This window comes from Salmo salar, chromosome ssa11 (assembly GCF_905237065.1).
Source record: "Salmo salar chromosome ssa11, Ssal_v3.1, whole genome shotgun sequence".
NCBI lineage: Eukaryota > Metazoa > Chordata > Actinopteri > Salmoniformes > Salmonidae > Salmo > Salmo salar.
This window is the reverse complement of record NC_059452.1, coordinates 25,277,758-25,302,500: the sequence shown is the minus strand read 5'-3', so window position 1 is coordinate 25,302,500 and position 24,743 is coordinate 25,277,758. Positions and strand designations below refer to the sequence as shown.

Below are 24,743 nucleotides of genomic sequence, written 5' to 3'. Positions count from 1 at the left end.
CGAATCACCCACAAAAACAGGTGGGACAAACATCAACTTAAATATGACCTCCAATTAGAGACAACGACAACCGGCTGCCTCTAATTGGAGATCACACCAAACAAAACCAACATAGAAATACAAAACTAGAAACTGAACATAGAAATACAAAATATAGACAAACACCCCCTGTCACGCCCTGACCTACTCTACCATAGAAAATAACAACTTACTATGGTCAGGACGTGACACACATTGGCTATGCATGGGCTGTCTGCAAGGAACTTGAAACATTGTATCAACACTTACTATTAACTTGGTCCAGGCCCAAAGGTAGCCTAGGCATACTTCTATGCGTAATCAGGTGCATGTCCTTACTCAAGATTGACAGGAGCGCTTCAAACAAAAGACAATTAATAAATTGACAACTTGTAAATGGAATGAAATAAAATAAAACTTTATTCTCACAAGAAAAAGGTTGTGCGCTCCGCAAACAACATGTCCACTCCTACAATGACAACGGTAAGACTGTAATAATAATACTGTATATTGAATGCATTAACAGAAATTGACATAACCAAACAAACATTGTAGAATATAAATGATGGGAAGGTAAATGTACTACTGGTGATATTGGTGTGCCATCCCCGCAGCTCAACTAGAAAATGATTGAGCGGCTAACAGCCTATCGACAAAACAATCGACCAGTCGACTAAATGGGGTCAGCCTTAATATACAGTACCAGTCAAATATTTGGACACACGTATCATTCCAGGGCTTTTCTTTATTTTTACTATTTTCTAAATTGTAGAATAATAGTGAAGACGTCAAAACTATGAGATAGCACATATGGAATCATGTAGTAAACAAAAAGTATTAAACAAATGAAAATATATTTGAGATTTGAGATTCTTCAAAGTAGCCACACTTTGCCTTGATGACTGCTTTGCACACTTTTGGCATTCTCTCAACCAGCTTCACCTCCTTCTATTCTACAATGTAGAAAATAGTAAAAGGAAAGAAAAGCCCTGGAATGTGTAGGTGTGTCCAAACTTTTGACTGGTACTGTAAATATATATATATATATAATGACCCTGTCACTGAGTCTGTCAGCACTGAGTGTGCCTGCCTGTCCATCCTGTACCCATCCTACACCCCAGAGGGAATACAGGAGAGGGAACCTACTTTGCCATCCATATCTGGGTCTCAGCATGGGTGACATCCACACCCTGGCTGCTACAGCAACCAACCGTAACAATCTGCCCTGGCTGTCTGTTTGTGCTATGCAGGCCAGAGCGAAGGCATCATCACTGCATAACACACACGCTTCTCCCTGGGTGCATAAGTACCCCAGCTGTTACGATGCTCTATTTCCACAACTAAAGTATGACTGGGAGGAAGGGATAGAGAGAAGTAAAAAAAAGTTGGCCGTAGTATAAATAGCAGCCAGCAGAGAGTCAAGGGGCTTCATAAATCCTGCTACTTTAGCTTCTTCTACCCCTGCACACCACAGGCATTCAATACACTTTAAAAGAGGAAAAAGAGGAATGCCAAGAGGGTGGTATTTCTCCTAACAGACTGGCTGTGAGATAGAAACTCTATAGCCTACCATACACCACCTACTCACTGGCTTTGGTAGAGTTGTAGAGTCCATCAGCATACAGTGGGGGCAGGGATGTACCACTGAACAGGTGGCATGGGGTGAGAGGTCAAGGGTGTGCCATTTGGGTGGCAGTGAACTCTGTGGGATAATAACCTCTCCCAGTGTTTTTCTGTGACGATGTGTGTGTGTGTGTGTGTGTGTGTGTGTGTGTGTGTGTGTGTGTGTGTGTGTGTGTGTGTGTGTGTGTGTGTGTGTGTGTGTGTGTGTGTGTACAGTGAAAGTAGCCCCAGCTGTAACTCAGGCCCCACACACAGTCTCTAATGAGGGGTATCAATCAGGCCGTGCCAAGAGCATTGGGCTGCCTGTCTCCTACTTGATGGGCCTCTGTGATATTCCCATAATGCTCCAAGCATTTTCAAATCTATGATCTCTGTCATAGCTGCATGATTTCACTGTACTGGGAAGAAGTCTACAGTATGGTTGACTAGGAGTGGAGGGTTATGATGATAGCATTTTAAGGACTGATGATAATGTGAAATGTATCAACAGTAAACTATGATAACGGACAGAGGACATTAATCATGCTATTTAAATACATTTGATTCGTCACATATTCTTGTGGGAAGGGCATGGGTATAATGCTATTCTAAGCATGGCTGGTCTACTGAGCTTTGATCTGGTATTAGATAGTAATAGAATAATTCAGTTACTGTGGCCCCTACAGTGCAGGGAATATGCAAGGCAGGGCACTTTAACTTTTAAACCCCCTGATGGTGTACAAATCCCTGGCTCAACAGTACCATGTGAGGGATATAGGAGGGTTGGGGTGGAGAAGAGAGGAATCCCAATGAGCTTCATGTCACTCCTACAAATTACCTTTCAAGCACTGCGACAGTGGAGATCAGATATCACTCTCGACCCTCTCTGCTACACTAACACATCGAGCCATGCATCCTAAAGCCTACATAACACCACCTTAATTATGTGGTGACACCTGTCATACACATTCATGACAGAAAGATAAAGGACTCAACTGTGGTCCTGCTATTGTTCTAATACATCATAATGAAAGTTTAGCAACATCAGGGCCATTTATCAATAGTTAACATGAAAGTCATGGTACAAATGTAGGATATTAATTTGGCCTACACTGTCACAACAAAATCATCCCGCAGCAACAGGATTTTAATGTTTAGTCCATAATGTTTCTTTATCGGTGGTCAGGCTATTAGCTGGCCAAAAGTTACATGAAAATTGCAATACTGTTAATATAACCTTGTGTTAGTGTGGGTTTTTAGTCAATTTATGTATATCGCGAAGCTCATCTGCATTTCACTGCAACAAAACAGGACAATTCTCAGCAACAAAAGAGCGATCAAATTAAGAGCCTTCCTCTGTATGTCAGGAATGTCATGCCATGTCATCTCCCATGTTTTAGAGGCACTTACAAGCAAGCTCTACAACGCTACAACTTAAAGATAAGTCCCAGTACGTCCAGGTCAAACCAACTCTGTGCATATGTCGCTAACACTAGGTCCCATGCTATTCAACCTCATCACACCACCTGGGGCTCCACCATGGCCGTACCACTCACACAATTCAACACAATCAACTTCATGACTGCAGCTATAACCTGCAGAAAATACTCTATATATTGCTCTTTGATGAAAAAAAAACCTGTGGTAATAATAGCCATCATTAGCATAACAACTGTGACATTTCAGACAGATGAATGGCTTCAGGCTTGCTATGGCCACAGTCATTACATTTTAGTCATTTAGCAGACGCTCTTATCCAGAGCGACTTACAGTAGTGAATGCATACATTTCACACATTTTTTTTCTCCCCCCCTACTGGTCCCCCGTGGGAATCGAACCCACAACCCTGGCATTGCAAACACCATGCTCTACCAACTGAGCCACACGGGACCACAGTCAAAGACATAATGTGAACCATAGCTGACTCATTACCATCAATTGAATTAAGACGATACCTTAAAAATACACACAAACAATTGGACTGGGAGCAGCTGTTGCACAAGTGCAAGCAGTTATGAATTCCATTTCCAGCATTCCTCAGGCAGTCCGTTCCTGTTCCTTCTCATCTCATCCCTGGGACAAGCAGCAGACAATCTCACACTCTAATCTGAGTTCAATTACACTCTATTCTCATCTCCTCCCAGCATGACCTCGGACCAACCAGACGTTACACTGAAGCCCACATTATAACCTTCCTCGGGTAAAGATAGTAGAGGTGCACTCACTTGTCGTGGAGCATATATTCAGTGTTTTCTGGAGAGATCTGTCCAGTCACAGGGTGTCGGAACGACGTGCTCTTCTGGTTATGGCTGAGAGCGTCAGAGAGAGAGAGAACAGGGAGGGAAGAGAGGGAAGGAGTGAAAACAACAGCGAAGGACAAAATACAATTAGTATTCCGTCATGAATCATATTTCTGCTTGATCGCGCCACTATTTTGTGCATTGATGTATTGGACACTGGCTGCTTGTTGGGCATTCTACAGGAATACACCAAGTTTCTAGACTTCCAATAACTTTCACAGCCAAGTGTAGAATGTGCGGTAGTGCTGAAGACTGGCCAAGGCAGGGGCTCATATTATCTCAGTACTCTCCCCTACCAGCTCGCCAGGCTTTATTGATTTCAATTACATGGGGTCATTCATCGCTTTAACTAGGGCATTAAAGCTACCTGTATCGTTGGATAAAATAGGAAATGGACAGGGGGCAGCGCTGGTGGTGGAAAGAATGAAAAATAACACAATGATGTGATTTGCTCTAAACTGTCCGCATCAATTATTTACTTTTTACACACTTTGGATGGAAGTTGCGTAGCAGATGTGCCCATCGGACAGTAAGAGAGAGTCATTCTATGAACAGGTCTCTGCTTCATTCAACATTAGGAGCAGTGGAGCAGTCAGGATTCCATACGTTTCCACTTAGAGTTATCCAGGTCCAGAACATGCACAGGTGGAAACTTCTGATCCAGACTGACCTGGTCTTTAATCACTATGAGGACTTCTGACCCAGACTGACCTGGTCTTTAATCACTATGAGGACTTCTGATCCAGACTGACCTGGTCTTTAATCACTATGAGGACTTCTGACCCAGACTGACCTGGTCTTTAATCACTATGAGGACTTCTGACCCAGACTGACCTGGTCTTTAATCACTATGAGGACTTCTGACCCAGACTGACCTGGTCTTTAATCACTATGAGGACTTCTGACCCAGACTGACCTGGTCTTTAATCACTATGAGGACTTCTGACCCAGACTGACCTGGTCTTTAATCACTATGAGGACTTCTGACCCAGACTGACCTGGTCTTTAATCACTATGAGGACTTCTGACCCAGACTGACCTGGTCTTTAATCACTATGAGGACTTCTGATCCAGACTGAGCTGGTCGTTAATCATTATGAGGACTTCTGGGTCAGATTGTGTGAGTGTGAATGCTGTATGTGAGTGTAGTGTTTCTTACTGTGCTAGTGTAAAGATCAGATCCCCCCGTGCAGGTCAGAGGGGGTCAGGTGAGCTGTGCTAGCTAGCCTATCGGTGTGTCCTCAGATAGACCATGATAACACACCCTAGGCTTCCAGTTCTCACACTTCACTGTCACATTCAACAGCCAATGAGAAATACTACACCAATCCAGCCACTATGGAAACAGTCATCACAATAAGAATGACAACACAACCAGGGCAATGATGTGGGCCAATTTATTGGTGCACTGACTGTCCAATCAGTCTAGCAGAAATAAGTAAAAGTCACATATGTCATTCAATCCAGATGACTGCTAATGTCTTAATTGAATTATGAGATGAATCAGTCTTTACCTCTAATGAAATATTTCATGCTTCCTTACACTTGAATTCCGTGTAAAATCAGAGCATGTTGGAGTTGAATAGGCTGTTACATGAGGACATTTTTGCTTTGAGACTGTTTCAATCTCTCTCGCAAAGCTACGTTATTGTGATGCTTTTGGGGGAGGGGAAATATCAAAGTACTGGGAACGATTGTTCACCCTACTGAGATTCTTAATGTAAACACTGGCAATGATGCAAATTGCCAAGATTTGAGGTAATAGACAACAGCTGACTGTACTCTCTGCTCTCTTCCAACCCATTCTCAATTACAACATTAAGAACACAACATCCTCATACAATCTATAATCACATTAGAATATGCATTCCATAAATGTAGTTCTATATATACACAACTGTAGTGATTCATTGTGTACCTATGGAAAACCATCTGTTAACCTCGACTCAATAGAGCAGAAATATCAGCGAGATGATGTCAGAGATGAATGTCCTGTGTTGAGTGCTCCTCTATCTCATCATGGTGTCCGGCACCACCGCCCTCTCTGGGCTCTTTACTCAAGCGTGGCCACTGAGAAGACAGGCCCATTTGTCTGAGGGGCCACTGGACAGATATGAAGTGCTAAGGTCCTCCCAGAGCAGAGCCATCCCTCTCCGGCTGCCGTAGACTGGACTGAACAAGACTGAAAGGCAGCCTGCTCTGGACTGTACTAGCCTGAGAGGCAGCCTGCTCTGGACTGTACTAGCCTGAGAGGCAGCATGCTCTGGACTGGACTGTACCAGCCTGAGAGGCAGCCTGCTCTGGATTGTACCAGCCTGAGAGGCAGCCTGCTCTGGACTGTACTAGCCTGAGAGGCAGCCTGCTCTGGATTGTACCAGCCTGAGAGGCAGCCTGCTCTGGACTGTACTAGCCTGAGAGGCAGCATGCTCTGGATTGGACTGTACCAGCCTGAGAGGCAGCCTGCTCTGGACTGTAATGGACTGTACCAGCCTGAGAGGCAATCAGCAGTGGCAGCATCACACTTGCTCAATAGGCATCCTAATGTTTACAGTGAGCATGGTAATACCGTGTCAGCAGCATATAGCAAACGCATCCTGAAGGACAACAACAGCCTTTACCAGCTGACACATAGTGTTATACCAACCCTGGTAGTATTACTGCGGTGTCATGCAGCAAAGTAAAGGAAATAAATCTGGTTGTTTCGAGAGATTTATGGGTTGACATTTTTTCAAAAGTTCGCAGGAAGCTGTGGTTGAGCAGAGACATTTCTGCATACACCCAAACACAAAAACAGATTCAAAGCAACACGCACGAAAACACAGAACAACACACACACAAACACAACAATACAGCTCTCTACTCTGTTTGGTCCTGGCCTGGGCTATGTTCCAGTAACGGCATGTAGTGTGTTGAACTACACCAGGTCCATGCAGTAGTACCCTACCCTCCACTGTTAATTAGGAACCTGCATTCTTTGGACCGTTTGTTTCAGCCACATTACTTCTGAACTACTTCTCATGGAATTCACTGCATTCCTACTTAGTGAACAAACGGTTCCGGCAGCACAGTGGCCCTGTTTGTTTTGCCATGCCACGTAGTGTAGTACTCAGGGAAAAGACCTGGTTGCAGACCCACTTCAGTAAGACGCATGAGCTGACGCACACCCCAAAATGTTTGTATACGTGCTTACTAATGAAGAGTAAACTGTTTTATTACATTATATACATATGAAGTGGGTGAAGCAGTATGGAAACATTATTAAAGTGACCAGTGTTCTATGTCTCTATGTATAATGAACAAAAATATAAACGCAACCGTTTTAAAGATTTTGCTGAGTTACAGTTCATATAAGGAAATTAAGTCAATTGAAATAAATTCAATAAGCTCTAATCTATGGATTTCAAATGACTGGGCAGGGGCACAGCCACGGGTGGGCCTGGGAGGGCATAGACCCACCCACTTGGGAGCCAGGCCGACCCACCGGGGTGCCAGGCCCAGCCAATCAGAATAATTATTTTCCCCACAAAAGGGCTTTATTACAGACAGAAATACTCCTCCTCTGTTCTCAGTTGCTCGGTACCAGCTTTGATGCACCTGTACTATCTCCGCCTTCTAGATGGTAGCGGGGTGACCATGCCGTGGCTCGGGTGGCTGAGGTCCTTGATGATCTTCTTGGCCCTCCTGTGACACCGGGTCCTGTAGATGTCCTGGAGGGCAGGCAGTGTGTCACCAGTGATGCGTTGGGCTGAGCGCACCACCCTCTGGAGAGCCCTGGGGTTGCGGACGGTGCAATTACCATACCAGGAGGAGATTCTGATGCGACAGGATGCTCGCAATGGTGCATCTGTAGACGTTTGTGAGGGTCTTAGGGGCCAAGTTGAATTTCTTCAGCCTCCAGAGGTTAAAGAGGCGCTATTGCGCCGTCTTCACCACACTGTCTGCGTGAAGGGACCATTTTAGGTTGTCAGTGATGTGCACGCCGAGGAACTTGAAGCTTTTGACCCTCTTCACTGCGGCCCTGTCAATGTAGATGGGGGTGTGCTCTCTCTGCTCTCTCCTGTAGTCAACAATAAGCTCCCTCGTTTTGTTGACATTGAGGGAGAGATTATTTTCCTGGCACCACTAGGGCTCTCAACTCCTTCCTGTTGGACGTCTCATCATCGTTGGTAATCAGGCCTACCACTGTTGTGTTGTCAGCAAACTTGATGATTGAGTACTGGAGGGGGCTGAGCACGCACCCCAGTGGGGCCCCCGTGTTGAGGATCAGCGTGGCAGAGTTAATGTTGCCTACCTTCACAACTTGGGGTCGGCCCGTCAGGAAGTCCAGGACCCAGTTGCACAGGGTGGGGTTCAGACCCAGGGCCCTGAGCTTAGTGATGAGCTTAGAGGGCACTATGGTGTTGAAGGCTGAGCTGTAGTCGATGAACAGCATTCTTACATAGGTATTTCTCTTGTCCAGGTGGGATAGGGCAGCGTGTAGTGCAATTGCGATTGCCTCTGTTGGGACGATTTGCGAATTGTAGTGGTCTAGGGTGTCGGGTAAGGTGGAGGTGATATGTTCCTTAACTAGTCTCTCAAAGCTCTTCATGATGAGTGAGTGCTACAGGGCGATAGTCATTGAGTTTAGTTACCTTCATTTTCTTGGGTACAGGAACAATGGTGGACATTTTGAAGCAAGTGGGGACAACACGCTAAAATGACTTGCTCACGTCGGCCACAAAGAACAAGAGCACACAGTCCTCATGAGTGTCGGGGGCACGCTTTGGCGGCTCTGTGTTTGGCTCCTCAAAGTGAGCGAAGAAAGTGTTTATCTCGTCCGGGTGCGAGCCACCGTGTCAACGTTGTGCCTGTCTTGAGTCCCTGTCACATGCGTCTTGTGTCTGAGTTGTTAAATTGTGGCTCCAATTTGTCCCTGTACTGTCGTTTTGCCTCTTTGATTACCTTTACGGAGGTCATGCATAGCAGGACAGGGAAATGGTCCAATTCACACACTTTTACCAAGAGAACATCCCTGGTCATCCCTACTGCCTCTGATCTGGCAGACTCATTAAACACAAATGCTTCATTTGTAAATGATGTCTGAGTGTTGGAGTGTGCCCTTAACTATCCGTAAATTAAAAAAACAAGAAAATTGTGCCGTTTGGATGGCCTAATATAAGTAATTTGAAATGATTTATACTTTTACTATATTATTGCAATTACATTTACTTTTGATACTTAAGTATATTTTAAACCAAATACTTTTAGACTTTTACTCAGGTAGTATTTTACTGGGTAACTTTCACTTTTACTTGAGTCATTTTCTATTAAGGTATCTTTACTTTTACTCAAGTATGACAATTGGGTACTTTTTACACCACTGCCAGTCACCTTGGAATGGTTAAATGCAGTGGTTTGCACTTTCAGTTTTGCGTGAATTCTGCCATCTATCCACAGTTTCTGGTTTGGATATGTTGTAATCATCACATTGGGAACAACATCCTCTATGCACTTCCTGATGAGCCCAGTTACTGAGTCAGTGTATACGTCAATACTATTTTCAGAGGCGACCCGGAACATTTCCCAGTCCGCGTGATCAAAACCTTCTTGAAGCATAGATTCCAATTAGTCAGACCAACATTGAACAGGGCCTGAACGTTAGCGAGTAATATACTAGGAAGCGGTGGATGGTATGCATGCCACCTGAGTCTGAATAGGGCCCCACTTCATCTACCTCTTATCTGGCGTCTGAGTTTTGGTGCAGCACCCGGGATGAATAGAGCTGCATGAAACATTTCCATCGTACGGCCAGTACTACTCTGCAAATAGGCTAACCACTTCATACACAAACCTTTTATAACAAGATTTATCACAAGGGAGGAAATGGAGCTGAAATGGTCATCCCAATGCCTATCCAAATCATGCATAATTTTCAAAGACAGAACCAAACGATCAGGATCACAGCTAAACTTCATTGAAATCAAAACTAAACCCTTGCAAAGAATTCCATTGACCTCTAGGATTGACATGAAAAGGTCAGGGGTTATAAAAACACTATGTCTTCCATTATCAGGGTCACACAGAGACACACTGAGACACCCCCCCACACACACACACACACCCTCCACACACTGAGAATCACCCCCCCCCCCACCCACACACACCTACCTACACCCCCCCACCCCACCCCCACACACACACTGAGAACCCCCCCCCACCCACACACACACACACACACACACACACACACAGGACATACACACACTCCAAACAATGACCTTCTACACACTGACAGACCCCACCTGCTGCGAGGAGCAGGCTAGGTCACGTTCTCATTAGCCAGTAGTCATCATGGCTGTGATGTGATTACATGTCTCCGTGTGCTTCCTCCTCCATAACTCTTTCTCCCCATGCAGCACTCTCATGGCTCAGGCCTTATCAGCCTGGGTACCACTCAGAGTTAAGACCCTCCCTAACATCCTCACTGTAACCTGTGGTTAAATCACAGGGTAGATGTTGACATCAACATTACTGTGCATTTTTACATTGGATTTATAATTACACCATGTCTTTATGAAGATGATTATACTGTTAATATCATAGTATAATAATATCACACTGATTGAAATGTCCAGAGGTATAAACCAGGGATATTTTAAGAAATAGGCTAAAGGTCATGTTGACAATGTGGAACTATACTTAAAAACATTGAACATGTCTAGGTGTCTCAGCTGGCTTTACAAGACTGATGTTCAATATTATAGGAAATGCATGCCTTGAATTGCTAAACATTCAGCTCACAGGAAATATTTCTATTCAACAGCATGTCAGTCGCATGTCAGTTGGAAACAAAACACTTAAGTGTAGTTTATGTGTAGTTTATGTTTCCATGTGGTCCTGATAGGAAGCAGCTAGCGTGACTGACAGGTCTAATAGCAGGTCTACCAGAGCTATGTTTGCACTAAGGTCTAACCTCCATGTAAAACCTTTCAGGTGCAGCTACAGTCTGTTTAGACACTGCTTAAAAGGATGGGAGTATTTTCCACAGAGCAGATGAAATAAAAAATGTGATTTTCTCAGAAAAGCATTTGAAATGTTCTATTTCATGTTGAACAAGAAAAGGTGAAATATATAGCAAAGAAGTTCAGTTGATTGAACATATTCTGCAACACACAAACACTGTTTGAGCTACAGTAAAACACACTATAGAGAGCCTCTTCACCCTCAGGAGGCTGAAAAGAGTTGGCATGGGTCCTCAAAACCTCAAAAGTTTCTACAGCTGCACCATTGAGAGCATCTTGACTGGCTGCATCACCCCTTGGTATGGCAACTGCTTGGCATCCGACCGCAAGGCGTTACAGAGGGTAGTGCGTACGGCCCAGTACATCATTGGGGTCAATCTCCCTGCCATCCAGGACCTCTATACAAGGCGGTGTCAGAGGAAGCCCAAACAATTGTCAAAGACTCCAGCCACCCACTGTTCTCTCTGCTACCGCACGGCAAACGGTGCCGGAGCGCTAAGTCTGGGACCTGAACAGCTTCAACCCCAAGCCACAAGACTGCTAAATAGTTCACCAAATAGCTACCCAGACTATCTGCATTGACCCTTTTTGTACTAACTCTGGCTATGCACACACACTGGACTCTACCCACAAACTCACACATACTTACACTGACACACACACACACATCACACATACACACAGGCACACATTCGCGACACACACACACACACACACACACACACACACACACACACACACACACACACACACACACACACACACACACACACACACACACACACACACACACACACAGTACGCTGCTGCTACTGTCTATCTATCTTGTTGCCTAGTCACTTTACCCCTACCTATATGTACCTATCTACCTCACTTACCTCGTACCCCTGTACGTGGACTCAGTTCTGGCACCCCATGTATATAGCCACACTATCATTGACTCAGTTCTGGCACCCCATGTATATAGCCACACTATCATTGACTCAGTACTGACACCCCATGTATATAGCCACGCTATCATTGACTCAGTTCTGGCACCCCATGTATATAGCCACACTATCATTGACTCAGTTCTGGCACCCCATGTATATAGCCACACTATCATTGACTCAGTTCTGGCACCCCATGTATATAGCCACACTATCATTGACTCAGTTCTGGCACCCCATGTATATAGCCACACTATCATTGACTCAGTTCTGGCACCCCATGTATATAGCCACGCTGTCATTGACTCAGTTCTGGCACCCCATGTATATAGCCACACTATCATTGACTCAGTTCTGGCACCCCATGTATATAGCCACACTATCATTGACTCTGTACTGGCACCCCATGTATATAGCCACACTATCATTGACTCAGTACTGGCACCCCATGTATATAGCCATGTTATGATGGACTCAGTACTGGCACCCCATGTATATAGCCACGCTATCATTGACTCAGTACTGGCACCCCATGTATATAGCCATGTTATCATGGACTCAGTACTGGCACCCCATGTATATAGCCACACTATCATTGACTCAGTACTGGCACCCCATGTATATAGCCACGCTATCATGGACTCAGTACTGGCACCCCATGTATATAGCCACGCTATCATTGACTCAGTACTGGCACCCCATGTATATAGCCATGTTATGATGGACTCAGTACTGGCACCCCATGTATATAGCCACGCTATCATTGACTCAGTACTGGCACCCCATGTATATAGCCACGCTATCATGGACTCAGTACTGGCACCCCATGTATATAGCCACGCTATCATGGACTCAGTACTGGCACCCCATGTATATAGCCACGCTATCATTGACTCAGTACTGGCACCCCATGTATATAGCCACACTATCATTGACTCAGTTCTGGCACCCCATGTATATAGCCACACTATCATTGACTCAGTTCTGGCACCCCATGTATATAGCCACGCTATCATTGACTCAGTTCTGGCACCCCATGTATATAGCCACGCTATCATTGACTCAGTTCTGGCACCCCATGTATATAGCCACGCTATCATTGACTCAGTACTGGCACCCCATGTATATAGCCACACTATCATTGACTCAGTACTGGCACCCCATGTATATAGCCACGCTATCATTGACTCAGTTCTGGCACCCCATGTATATAGCCACACTATCATTGACTCAGTACTGGCACCCCATGTATATAGCCATGTTATCATGGACTCAGTACTGACACCCCATGTATATAGCCACGCTATCATTGACTCAGTACTGGCACCCCATGTATATAGCCATGTTATCATGGACTCAGTACTGGCACCCCATGTATATAGCCACACTATCATTGACTCAGTACTGGCACCCCATGTATATAGCCATGTTATCATGGACTCAGTACTGACACCCCATGTATATAGCCATGTTATCATGGACTCAGTACTGACACCCCATGTATATAGCCACGCTATCATGGACTCAGTACTGGCACCCCATGTATATAGCCACGCTATCATGGACTCAGTACTGACACCCCATGTATATAGCCATGTTATCATGGACTCAGTACTGGCACCCCATGTATATAGCCATGTTATCATGGACTCAGTACTGACACCCCATGTATATAGCCATGTTATCATGGACTCAGTACTGGCACCCCATGTATATAGCCATGTTATCATGGACTCAGTACTGGCACCCCATGTATATAGCCACGCTATCATGGACTCAGTACTGGCACCCCATGTATATAGCCATGTTATCATGGACTCAGTACTGACACCCCATGTATATAGCCACGCTATCATGGACTCAGTACTGGCACCCCATGTATATAGCCATGTTATCATGGACTCATAGCCACGCTATCATTGACTCAGTACTGGCACCCCATGTATATAGCCATGTTATCATGGACTCATAGCCACGCTATCATTGACTCAGTACTGGCACCCCATGTATATAGCCATGTTATCATGGACTCATAGCCACGCTATCATTGCTCATTGTGTCTTTATTCCTCATGTTACACATTTGTATTTGTATTATTATTATTTTAGATGTTGTATTGTATTCTGCATTGTTTGGAAGGGCCTGTAAGTAAGCATTTCACTCTTAGTCGAAATCTCTTGTTTATGAAGGATGTGACAACAAAAAAATATGATTTGAACCCCAAGTCATAAGATGAATAGTTAACGAAAAAGCTGCATTTACCCTTTTTTTTTACTCATTACATACGCTGCTGCTACTGTCTATTATCTATCCTTTACCCCTACCTACAGAATACTGCTGTTACTGTCTATTATCTATCCTTTACCCCTACCTACAGAATACTGCTGTTACTGTCTATTATCTATCCTTTACCCCTACCTACAGAATACTGCTGTTACTGTCTATTATCTATCCTTTACCCCTACCTACAATATACTGCTGTTACTGTCTATTATCTATCCTTTACCCCTACCTACAGTATACTGATGTTACTGTCTATTATCTATCCTTTACCCCTACCTACAGTATACTGCTGTTTCTGTCTATTATCTATCCTTTACCCCTACCTACAGAATACTGCTGTTACTGTCTATTATCTATCCTTTACCCCTACCTACAATATACTGCTGTTACTGTCTATTATCTATCCTTTACCCCTACCTACAAAATACTGCTGTTACTGTCTATTATCTATCCTTTACCCCTACCTACAGAATACTGCTGTTACTGTCTATTATCTATCCTTTACCCCTACCTACAGTATACTGCTGTTACTGTCTATTATCTATCCTTTACCCCTACCTACAGAATACTGCTGTTACTGTCTATTATCTATCCTTTACCCCTACCTACAATATACTGCTGTTACTGTCTATTATCTATCCTTTACCCCTACCTACAGAATACTGCTGTTACTGTCTATTATCTATCCTTTACCCCTACCTACAGAATACTGATGTTACTGTCTATTATCTATCCTTTACCCCTACCTACAGAATACTGCTGTTACTGTCTATTATCTATCCTTTACCCCTACCTACAGTATACTGATGTTACTGTCTATTTATTATCTATCCTTTACCCCTACCTACAGTATACTGCTGTTACTGTCTATTATCTATCCTTTACCCCTACCTACAGAATACTGCTGTTACTGTCTATTATCTATCCTTTACCCCTACCTACAATATACTGCTGTTACTGTCTATTATCTATCCTTTACCCCTACCTACAATATACTGCTGTTACTGTCTATTATCTATCCTTTACCCCTACCTACAATATACTGCTGTTACTGTCTATTATCTATCCTTTACCCCTACCTACAATATACTGCTGTTACTGTTTGTATTGACTCAATACTGGTGCCCGTGTATATAGCCAAGTTATCATTGACTCCATACTGGTGCCCGTGTATATAGCCAAGTTATCATTGACTCCATACTGGTGCCCGTGTATATAGCCAAGTTATCATTGACTCTATACTGGTGCCCCGTGTATATAGCCAAGTTATCATTGACTCCATACTGGTGCCGTGTATATAGCCAAGTTATCATTGACTCCATACTGGTGCCCCGTGTATATAGCCAAGTTATCATTGACTCCATACTGGTGCCCCGTGTATATAGCCAAGTTATCATTGACTCCATACTGGTGCCCGTGTATATAGCCAAGTTATCATTGACTCCATACTGGTGCCCGTGTATATAGCCAAGTTATCATTGACTCCATACTGGTGCCCCGTGTATATAGCCAAGTTATCATTGACTCCATACTGGTGCCCGTGTATATAGCCAAGTTATCATTGACTCTATACTGGTGCCCGTGTATATAGCCAAGTTATCATTGACTCTATACTGGTGCCCGTGTATATAGCCAAGTTATCATTGACTCTATACTGGTGCCCCGTGTATATAGCCACGTTATCATTGACTCCATACTGGTGCCCCGTGTATATAGCCAAGTTATCATTGACTCCATGCTGGTGCCCCGTGTATATAGCCAAGTTATCATTGACTCTATACTGGTGCCCCGTGTATATAGCCACGTTATCATTGACTCCATACTGGTGCCCGTGTATATAGCCAAGTTATCATTGACTCCATACTGGTGCCCCGTGTATATAGCCAAGTTATCATTGACTCCATACTGGTGCCCCGTGTATAAAGCCAAGTTATCATTGACTCTATACTGGTGCCCGTGTATATAGCCAAGTTATCATTGACTCTATACTGGTGCCGTGTATATAGCCAAGTTATCATTGACTCCATACTGGTGCCCGTGTATATAGCCAAGTTATCATTGACTCCATGCTGGTGCCCCGTGTATATAGCCAAGTTATCATTGACTCCATACTGGTGCCCGTGTATATAGCCAAGTTATCATTGACTCCATACTGGTGCCCGTGTATATAGCCAAGTTATCATTGACTCCATGCTGGTGCCCGTGTATATAGCCACGTTATCATTGACTCCATACTGGTGCCCGTGTATATAGCCAAGTTATCATTGACTCCATACTGGTGCCCGTGTATATAGCCAAGTTATCATTGACTCCATACTGGTGCCCCGTGTATATAGCCAAGTTATCATTGACTCCATACTGGTACCCGTGTATATAGCCAAGTGATCATTGACTCCATACTGGTGCCCCGTGTATATAGCCAAGTTATCATTGACTCCATACTGGTGCCCCGTGTATATAGCCAAGTTATCATTGACTCCATACTGGTGCCCGTGTATATAGCCAAGTTATCATTGACTCCATACTGGTGCCCGTGTATATAGCCAAGTTATCATTGACTCCATACTGGTGCCCGTGTATATAGCCAAGTTATCATTGACTCCATACTGGTGCCCGTGTATATAGCCAAGTTATCATTGACTCCATACTGGTGCCCGTGTATATAGCCAAGTTATCATTGACTCTATACTGGTGCCCGTGTATATAGCCAAGTTATCATTGACTCCATACTGGTGCCCCGTGTATATAGCCAAGTTATCATTGACTCCATACTGGTGCCCGTGTATATAGCCAAGTTATCATTGACTCCATACTGGTGCCCCGTGTATATAGCCAAGTTATCATTGACTCTATACTGGTGCCCGTGTATATAGCCAAGTTATCATTGACTCCATACTGGTGCCCGTGTATATAGCCAAGTTATCATTGACTCCATACTGGTGCCCCGTGTATATAGCCAAGTTATCATTGACTCCATACTGGTGCCCCGTGTATATAGCCAAGTTATCATTGACTCCATACTGGTGCCCGTGTATATAGCCAAGTTATCATTGACTCCATACTGGTGCCCGTGTATATAGCCAAGTTATCATTGACTCCATACTGGTGCCCCGTGTATATAGCCAAGTTATCATTGACTCCATACTGGTGCCCCGTGTATATAGCCAAGTTATCATTGACTCCATACTGGTGCCCGTGTATATAGCCAAGTTATCATTGACTCCATACTGGTGCCCGTGTATATAGCCAAGTTATCATTGACTCCATACTGGTGCCCCGTGTATATAGCCAAGTTATCATTGACTCCATACTGGTGCCCGTGTATATAGCCAAGTTATCATTGACTCCATACTGGTGCCCGTGTATATAGCCAAGTTATCATTGACTCCATACTGGTGCCCCGTGTATATAGCCAAGTTATCATTGACTCCATACTGGTGCCCGTGTATATAGCCACGTTATCATTGACTCCATACTGGTGCCCGTGTATATAGCCAAGTTATCATTGACTCCATACTGGTGCCCCGTGTATATAGCCAAGTTATCATTGACTCCATACTGGTGCCCGTGTATATAGCCAAGTTATCATTGACTCCATACTGGTGCCGTGTATATAGCCAAGTTATCATTGACTCCATACTGGTGCCCGTGTATATAGCCAAGTTATCATTGACTCCATACTGGTGCCGTGTATATAGCCAAGTTATCATTGACTCCATACTGGTGCCGTGTATATAGCCAAGTTATCATTGACTCCATACTGGTGCCCGTGTATATAGCCAAGTTATCATTGACTCCATACTGGTGCCCGTGTATATAGCCAAGTTATCATTGACTCCATACTGGTGCCGTGTATATAGCCAAGTTATCATTGACTCCATACTGGTGCCCCGTGTATATAGCCAAGTTATCATTGACTCCATACTGGTGCCCGTGTATATAGCCAAGTTATCATTGACTCCATACTGGTGCCCGTGTATATAGCCAAGTTATCATTGACTCCATACTGGTGCCGTGTATATAGCCAAGTTATCATTGACTCCATACTGGTGCCCCGTGTATATAGCCAAGTTATCGTTACTCATTGTGTCTTTATTCCTCATGTTATTATTCTTTTTCTATTATCATTCTATTTTTATCTCTCTGCATTGTTGGGAAGGGCCAGTAAGTAAGCATTTCACTGTTAGTCTACACCTGTTGTTTACCAAGCATGTGACCAATAAAATTTGATTTGATTTGAGAGCGAGCTGAACAGAGTACAACCCCAGGCTTTAATTTCAGTCCAGAGCTTTTTCTCTCTTCAACACATTTTACTTCAGAGTATTTTGTCAGCTGAGGAATTCATTCCTCACAAAGCCCAGACTGAGACACAGTTACACTCAGGGTTGACATAGCTCCAATCTCCCTTGCCCCCACTCCCCCTCTCCTGCTGCGCTGAACAAACGTACAACTTTGGAGTCCAAGGTTCAGCCCGGCATGGCACGCCATACCAAATTTCACAGCAAAATCAACTGGCTCAGGGTAATCCCTTCTCCAATCGAGGGGCTAAACCCAGGCTGGCAGCAGCGTGGCACAGAGGGGCATGGGCATGGCCCAAAGGGCTTTTCACCTCACCCTCACACACCAGCTAGCAAAATGCTGCCATGTTGCACATACACCAGATCCTCCTTCAAATACCAGGAACACACTATTCTCTTACAACTCCACAGTCCACTCTCTCTTGCTCACCTCCCACTACTTTGCTTGCCAAACATTCTCTCTCTCCTCCTTAACCAAAAGTGAAACATTATTAAACACATTTCCTTGTGTAACCTCCGATCAGATGTCTCTGTTCTTTTATCTTCTACTGGATCTGTCCTATTATTCTCTCTCTCTCTTGTTCTCTCTGCACAAAGTGAAGGAGCAGAGCAGTCTCACCTGGCGTGTCCCAGTGGATGATCTACTTCCTCCTAGTTAGACTGGCTGGTGGTGGTGATCCTCATGGTGGTGGCAAGGGGGGAAAAGGGCGCTCTCTCTCTGCTCAGGAGGAACACCTCGGAACGTTTATCACATCCTCCTTCTGCCTCTCTCCTAACAGCTCTCTGTCTCTCTCCCGCCACTCTCTCTCTCTTTCACTCCCCCTCCCTCAATCTCTCCCTTCTCTCTGTCTCTTTCGCTCGCTCTCTCTCTCGCTCTCTCTGTCAGAGCGCTCTAATGAACTCCAGCCCTGTGTTGGAGAGAGAGGGGATGTCCAGCAGCCACAGAGAGATCAGAAGAGGAAGTACTGTACCTCTCTGTCCCACCTCTCTATGGACCAACATAAACACTGGGTTTTTACCTGCCCTGCTTTTCTGTCCTGGCAAGTCCTCAGTATTCACACCTTCTAATATGTAAACAACCTCAGTTCCTCAGTCAGGTCGGATTCACACTTTTGTTACTATTAATCACTTCATCCTGACCCACATATTTGGCACTTTTACTGTCAGCAGAGAACCTTGTCTTTTCTCTGAGTGGCAGCCTTGGCGCCAGGGGGTAGGGGAAGGGGTAGGGGAAGGGGTAGGGGAAGGGGTAGGGGTAGGGGAAGGGGTAGGGGAAGGGGTAGGGGAAGGGGTAGGGGAAGGGGTAGGGGTAGGGGAAGGGGTAGGGGTAGGGTTGGGGAAGGGGTAGGGTAGGGGTAGGGGAAGGGTTAGGGGCAGGGGTAGGGTTAGGGGTAGGGGTAGGGGAAGGGGAGGGGGTAGTGGTAGGGGAAGGGGTAGGGGTAGGGGTAGGGGAGGGGTAGGGGAAGGGGTAGGGGAAGGGTTAGGGGTAGGGGTAGGGGTAGGGGAAGGGGTAGGGGTAGGGGAAGGGGTAGGGGAAGGGGTAGGGGTAGGGTTGGGGAAGGGGTAGGGTAGGGTAGGGGTAGGGGAAGGGTTAGGGGTAGGGTTAGGGGTAGGGGTAGGGGGAAGGGGAGGGGTAGTGGTAGGGGAAGGGGTAGGGGTAGGGGTAGGGGAGGGGTAGGGGAAGGGGTAGGGGAAGGGTTAGGGGTAGGGGTAGGGGTAGGGAAGGGGTAGGGGTAGGGGAAGGGGTAGGGGAAGGGGTAGGGGTAGGGTTGGGGAAGGGGTAGGGTAGGGTAGGGGTAGGGGAAGGGTTAGGGGTAGGGGTAGGGTAGGGGTAGGGGAGGGGATGGGGTAGGGGAAGGGGTAGGGGAAGGGGTAGGTGTAGGGGTAGGGGTAGGGTAGGGGTAGGGGTAGAGGTAGGGTAGGGTAGGGGTAGGGGAAGGGGTAGGGGTAGGGTAGGGTTAGGGAAAGGGGGTAGGGGTAGGGGTAGGGTAGGGGTAGGGGAAGGGGTAGGGGTAGGGGTAGGGGTAGGGAAGGGGTAGGGGTAGGGGTAGGGTAGGGGTAGGGGTAGGGGTAGGGGTAGGGTTGGGTAGGGTTAGGGGTAGGGGGAGGGGTAGGGTAGGGTAGGGTTAGGGTAGGGGTAGGGGTAGGGGAAGGGGTAGGGGTAGGGGTAGGGTAGGGGTAGGGGTAGGGGTAGGGATAGGGGTAGGGTTGGGTAGGGTTAGGGGTAGGGGGAGGGGTAGGGTAGGGTAGGGTTAGGGTAGGGGTAGGGGGGAGGGGATATTGACATGGAGTTCTCCCAACATTGAAACCACATCTTCCTCAGTGGTTGATTTTCCCAAATGTGGCCATACAATAGTCAATCAGTTACTCCACACTCCGTATCACACATTGTGACAGGAGGCAGAGGAATCCATCTTCTCCTTGTTAACAGAAACCCCTGTCTGAGGTAAGACACTTTAATAAGTTTGTCTGCTTCTCACACATACTTTCGGAAGGTATAGTACCTCTTTTATAACCCCTGCTGTAGGCCAGCAGTTTGGTAGAAGACAATAGTGTGCTGTGACCTCATGGGGATGGTGAAGGAAGTGAAACTGATCCAGAGGTATGCAGGCCGGGCCCGGCCCGGAGAGCAGGTGCTATTGACACTACCCCATGGTCAATATTGTAAATGATAAACAGCCATGGTTCATGTGCCGAAAGGAAAAGCTTAAGAACTAGAAATAAACTGCTAGCAGCTAGCCCTTTCTTTATTAAAATAAAAATAGTTGATCTTCTTCAAAGGGAAAGTTTGCTAGTATACGATGCAATTGATTTTATAACACATTTATTGCAGAACTTAGACAGTATTCCTTAGCTAATTCAAAAGAGACAACAAACATTGGGTTGATGATTAAGCTGAGGTGTAGACTGAGCCATCTCAGATAGGCCTAGTCAGTGAGAGATTCAGCAGAGGAATGTTGAATCTGAATGTATTGTGATGTAACTAATGTGGTACGACATTCAGAGCTCTGCAGGTCAGGACACCAAGTACCACTGACTGTGACTGATTTCTCATCAGTGTCTGTGTTTCTACTAATCACCAGTGAGCACCATGGCATGTAGCATTCATTTGACGCAGGGGGTTAATGACTTTTATTGGAAATCTAATTCAGTTATCTGCAACAAACACCAAATTCATATTGGCAGCTGTGTGGCACAATAAATTAGGCTTGTTTTTCCAACTACATAAAAACGAGTGGATCTAATACAAGGCTAAATGATGAGACAGAGTTAGCATGGAGATTCATCGAGCCCTTTCACCACAATCATTTCCAGTGATGTAAAAGGCCATTACCAATGTGAAAGGGAAGGTACAGTAAGTCAACAGAGTCAGGGACATCCAGAATCTAATAAGTCAGACCAGGCCTAGCAGAGTGAATTATTTTAACGGTGGTTATTATCCCAGCAAAATGAGTTAAGTCCATTAAGAAGATAATCATTCTGCATGAGGATTTACACATGTCCATTTGCCTTTATCAGTTCCCTCAACTAAGCACTACAGCCATGCCAGCTTCAATTCAAACCATTTTGTGGGAAATTATCCATGAGGAGCTACAAAAAGCATTTGGAGCATTGAAAAGCTTCTAGTCATTCAATGAGAAAATGGGAAAACCTGCAGGGTACCGCCTGGCTACCCAGCCCTGAGCCCTCCCATCTCATCTCATCACTGACTGGCAAGCCTAACTTCAGTGAAGAAGACACTCCTCTTCTCTGTACTTTATACATTCTCTCCAATCTCCTTTAGCAGAGTAACTGTTTGTCTGACAGGCTGAGTTTACCTCATTAGGCTGTAATTATGGCCAGACTGAAACATATCTCAACCACCCAGCCAGGGACGTTTTTACAGGTGGATCACCTCTGCCTAGCTTGCTCCTGTGGGAACAATCGGACCCTCTTCTCTCCTCACCCAGGCCCACACCACAGATGGCCAGCTCTAAAGCCCTGAGACACTGCTGGGCACTGGGCACAGAGTGGCCCTGGCAGGTCCCAACATGCTCCATGGGAAGTAAACACAAGGCCTGAACCGTGGCACTGAGTCACCCTGGCAGGGGGGAGATGCTTGAGGACACAAAGACTGAGCAGCATACAACAGCCAAGGCACGATGCTTCATCTGACATGGCACATTAAAATGCAGTGTTGTACCACACACCTCCAGCCACAAGGTCGCGCTGCTCCAAAGCGGAGGCTAGCCAACAGCTAATTAGAGAGGCCTGAAAGGAGAGGGGCCCTGGGATGATAATGAGGGGTTTAGCTGGACAAGAGGGCCACTCTCTCACACGCTTTGTTCTCCAGGCTTAGAAGACATTCTGAAAAGGAATCACTCCTCTGATAGAGAACGTTGATGCTGTTCCTAAGATGAGACTGTAGCGTCAGCCCACTGGGCACACACCGGTTGAATCAACGTTGTAACCACGTCATTCCAATGAAAGATCTGTGACAGTGGGAGGGGAGACATGCAATGCCAGACACAGACCAAAAACTGGGCCAAATTGCATATAAACAAAATGAGATGCTTGGTGTTCAGCCATCTAATCCAACTAACGTTTCCTGGTGTCCATGTAGGCCCTTTAGAGAACGGCCATCTCAGCAGCTCTCCTCTCATAACTCTCCTCTGTTGCTCCTTTTTATGGCCAGGCGTTAATAGCTTGTATAGTAGAAACGTTGCTCTTGGTTACGGTGTGATAAACACTCATCAACACTCTCACTCCTGTTTGTCATTTTTCCAGACAGTGCCAACAGTAGTCTGAACAGTAAAAGGCCTGGGGGAGAGGAGGAAGAGGAGGAAGAGGAGGGAGCCATTCGAGTGTGTCCACATCAGCACTTCCATTACTCCAATGGCACAAAATTAGCCGACTGATAAATATTTAAAGGATTATTTGATGTAATTCATCAAAGAAATTGCTGTTTTCTGCCCAACCATCACAATGAAATGACTTTCAAAGACACTTATCTTGGGATCAATAGAGACAGAGATTTGCTGTGGCAAAATAAAAAGTTGGGAGTTAGGGGGATGAGGATCGGAGGGAAAATCAATGAGGAGTCCTGCAGCTTCAGGGGAAATATTTAACGCCCATAGATCCAGCCTCTGCATGCCGTATCCCAATCACTCACACTACCTGACTCCCATCCAAAGCAATCAGGGGTCACCTCCCTGTGAACTGCATACACAAACAGTGTGCTGCTAGAAGAGGAGAGGGGACACTAACTATCCTCCTGTTTTTCTCTGCTCTTTATCTCCACCAATAGACTACAACACACTTGATGTTCAACACTGTCACCTCCTTGTTCAGATGAATCGCTTGCTACTTCAACCACAACTTCTTCCAATGACAGTATGTACAGCAAATGATCTTGTCAACGACTTGTTAGTCACTGACTAACAACGATAGTCTACAGCGCCTGCTGAAAGGAATGACTAGACAATGTAAATGTAGGACCAGGCCCATAGACACTGGTGACAAGCAGTCCCCTCTGTCACTTACCCCAGGATCAGAGGAGTTGAGTCTGCTGGAGTGCCATGACCCTTGCACTAGCTTGGCACAAGTACCCTTTAGCTGCCTGGAAAACAAAACTTGACACTTCCAGCACAACACACAATGTTCTGTCCTGTTGCCCATTTCCCCTTTGTCTGCCTGAACTCACTCACACTTTTATCCACCATCCATTTCAACTGGGTGCATTTAGTAAAGCAGTCAAGCTCAAGGACAACATCAGCAAAAGTATAATGCACCTCTGAATACGTCAGATCCAACATTTGGTTTGTTGACATCCTCTAATGAGCGTTGCCTCAATATTTATTGGAAAACTGTCTCTGGAACCCTGGGACAGAAGCACACTTCAATCCTCATCTGGAGGAGATGACTAGATGACAAGACTGACAGTGTTGTGTTCTCCTTGCATGTGGAATACTATGACACACAAAAACACTTCTCTCTTTTACCACAGAGAGAGAGAGAGAGAGAGAGAGAGAGAGAGAGAGTGAAAAAAACTCATGAATGTTAAAGATAAACATGAGTCAGAAACTGATTGAAAATGTTTGAAATTAATAGGTTATCATGTTTCTTACACAGATAATAAACCTTTGAATAAGAGCCACACTTGAATTGAAATGTTGGCTTTCAGTATTCTGAGCATATCGCTCTGCTCCATCAGTAACACAGGAGTTCAGCTAACTAACTCTATGAAGGCAAATCTAAATGAAAACAGCCCCCCTCTCTTATCTGGCTGACCCCATACCCAAAGATCGATACCGCTGCTCAGTACAGGGCCAG

General features: G+C 45.3%; 1 protein-coding gene across 14 annotated transcripts in view; it reads right to left on the bottom strand.

Annotated features, from left to right (window-relative positions):
* The window catches only part of LOC106562332 (pleckstrin homology domain-containing family A member 7), a 184,183-nt gene that overhangs the window by 97,581 nt on the left and 61,859 nt on the right, over nt 1-24,743 (bottom strand). For 12 of the 14 annotated variants that reach the window (XM_045689241.1, XM_045689231.1, XM_045689232.1 and 9 more), the window contains one exon: nt 3,846-3,929. In XM_045689241.1, the coding sequence (XP_045545197.1) occupies nt 3,846-3,929 (84 nt within the window). Of the gene's footprint in view, nt 1-3,845; nt 3,930-19,050; nt 19,288-24,743 lie in introns of those variants that run through there. The other 2 variants (XM_045689243.1, XM_045689244.1) reach the window with 2 other exon arrangements.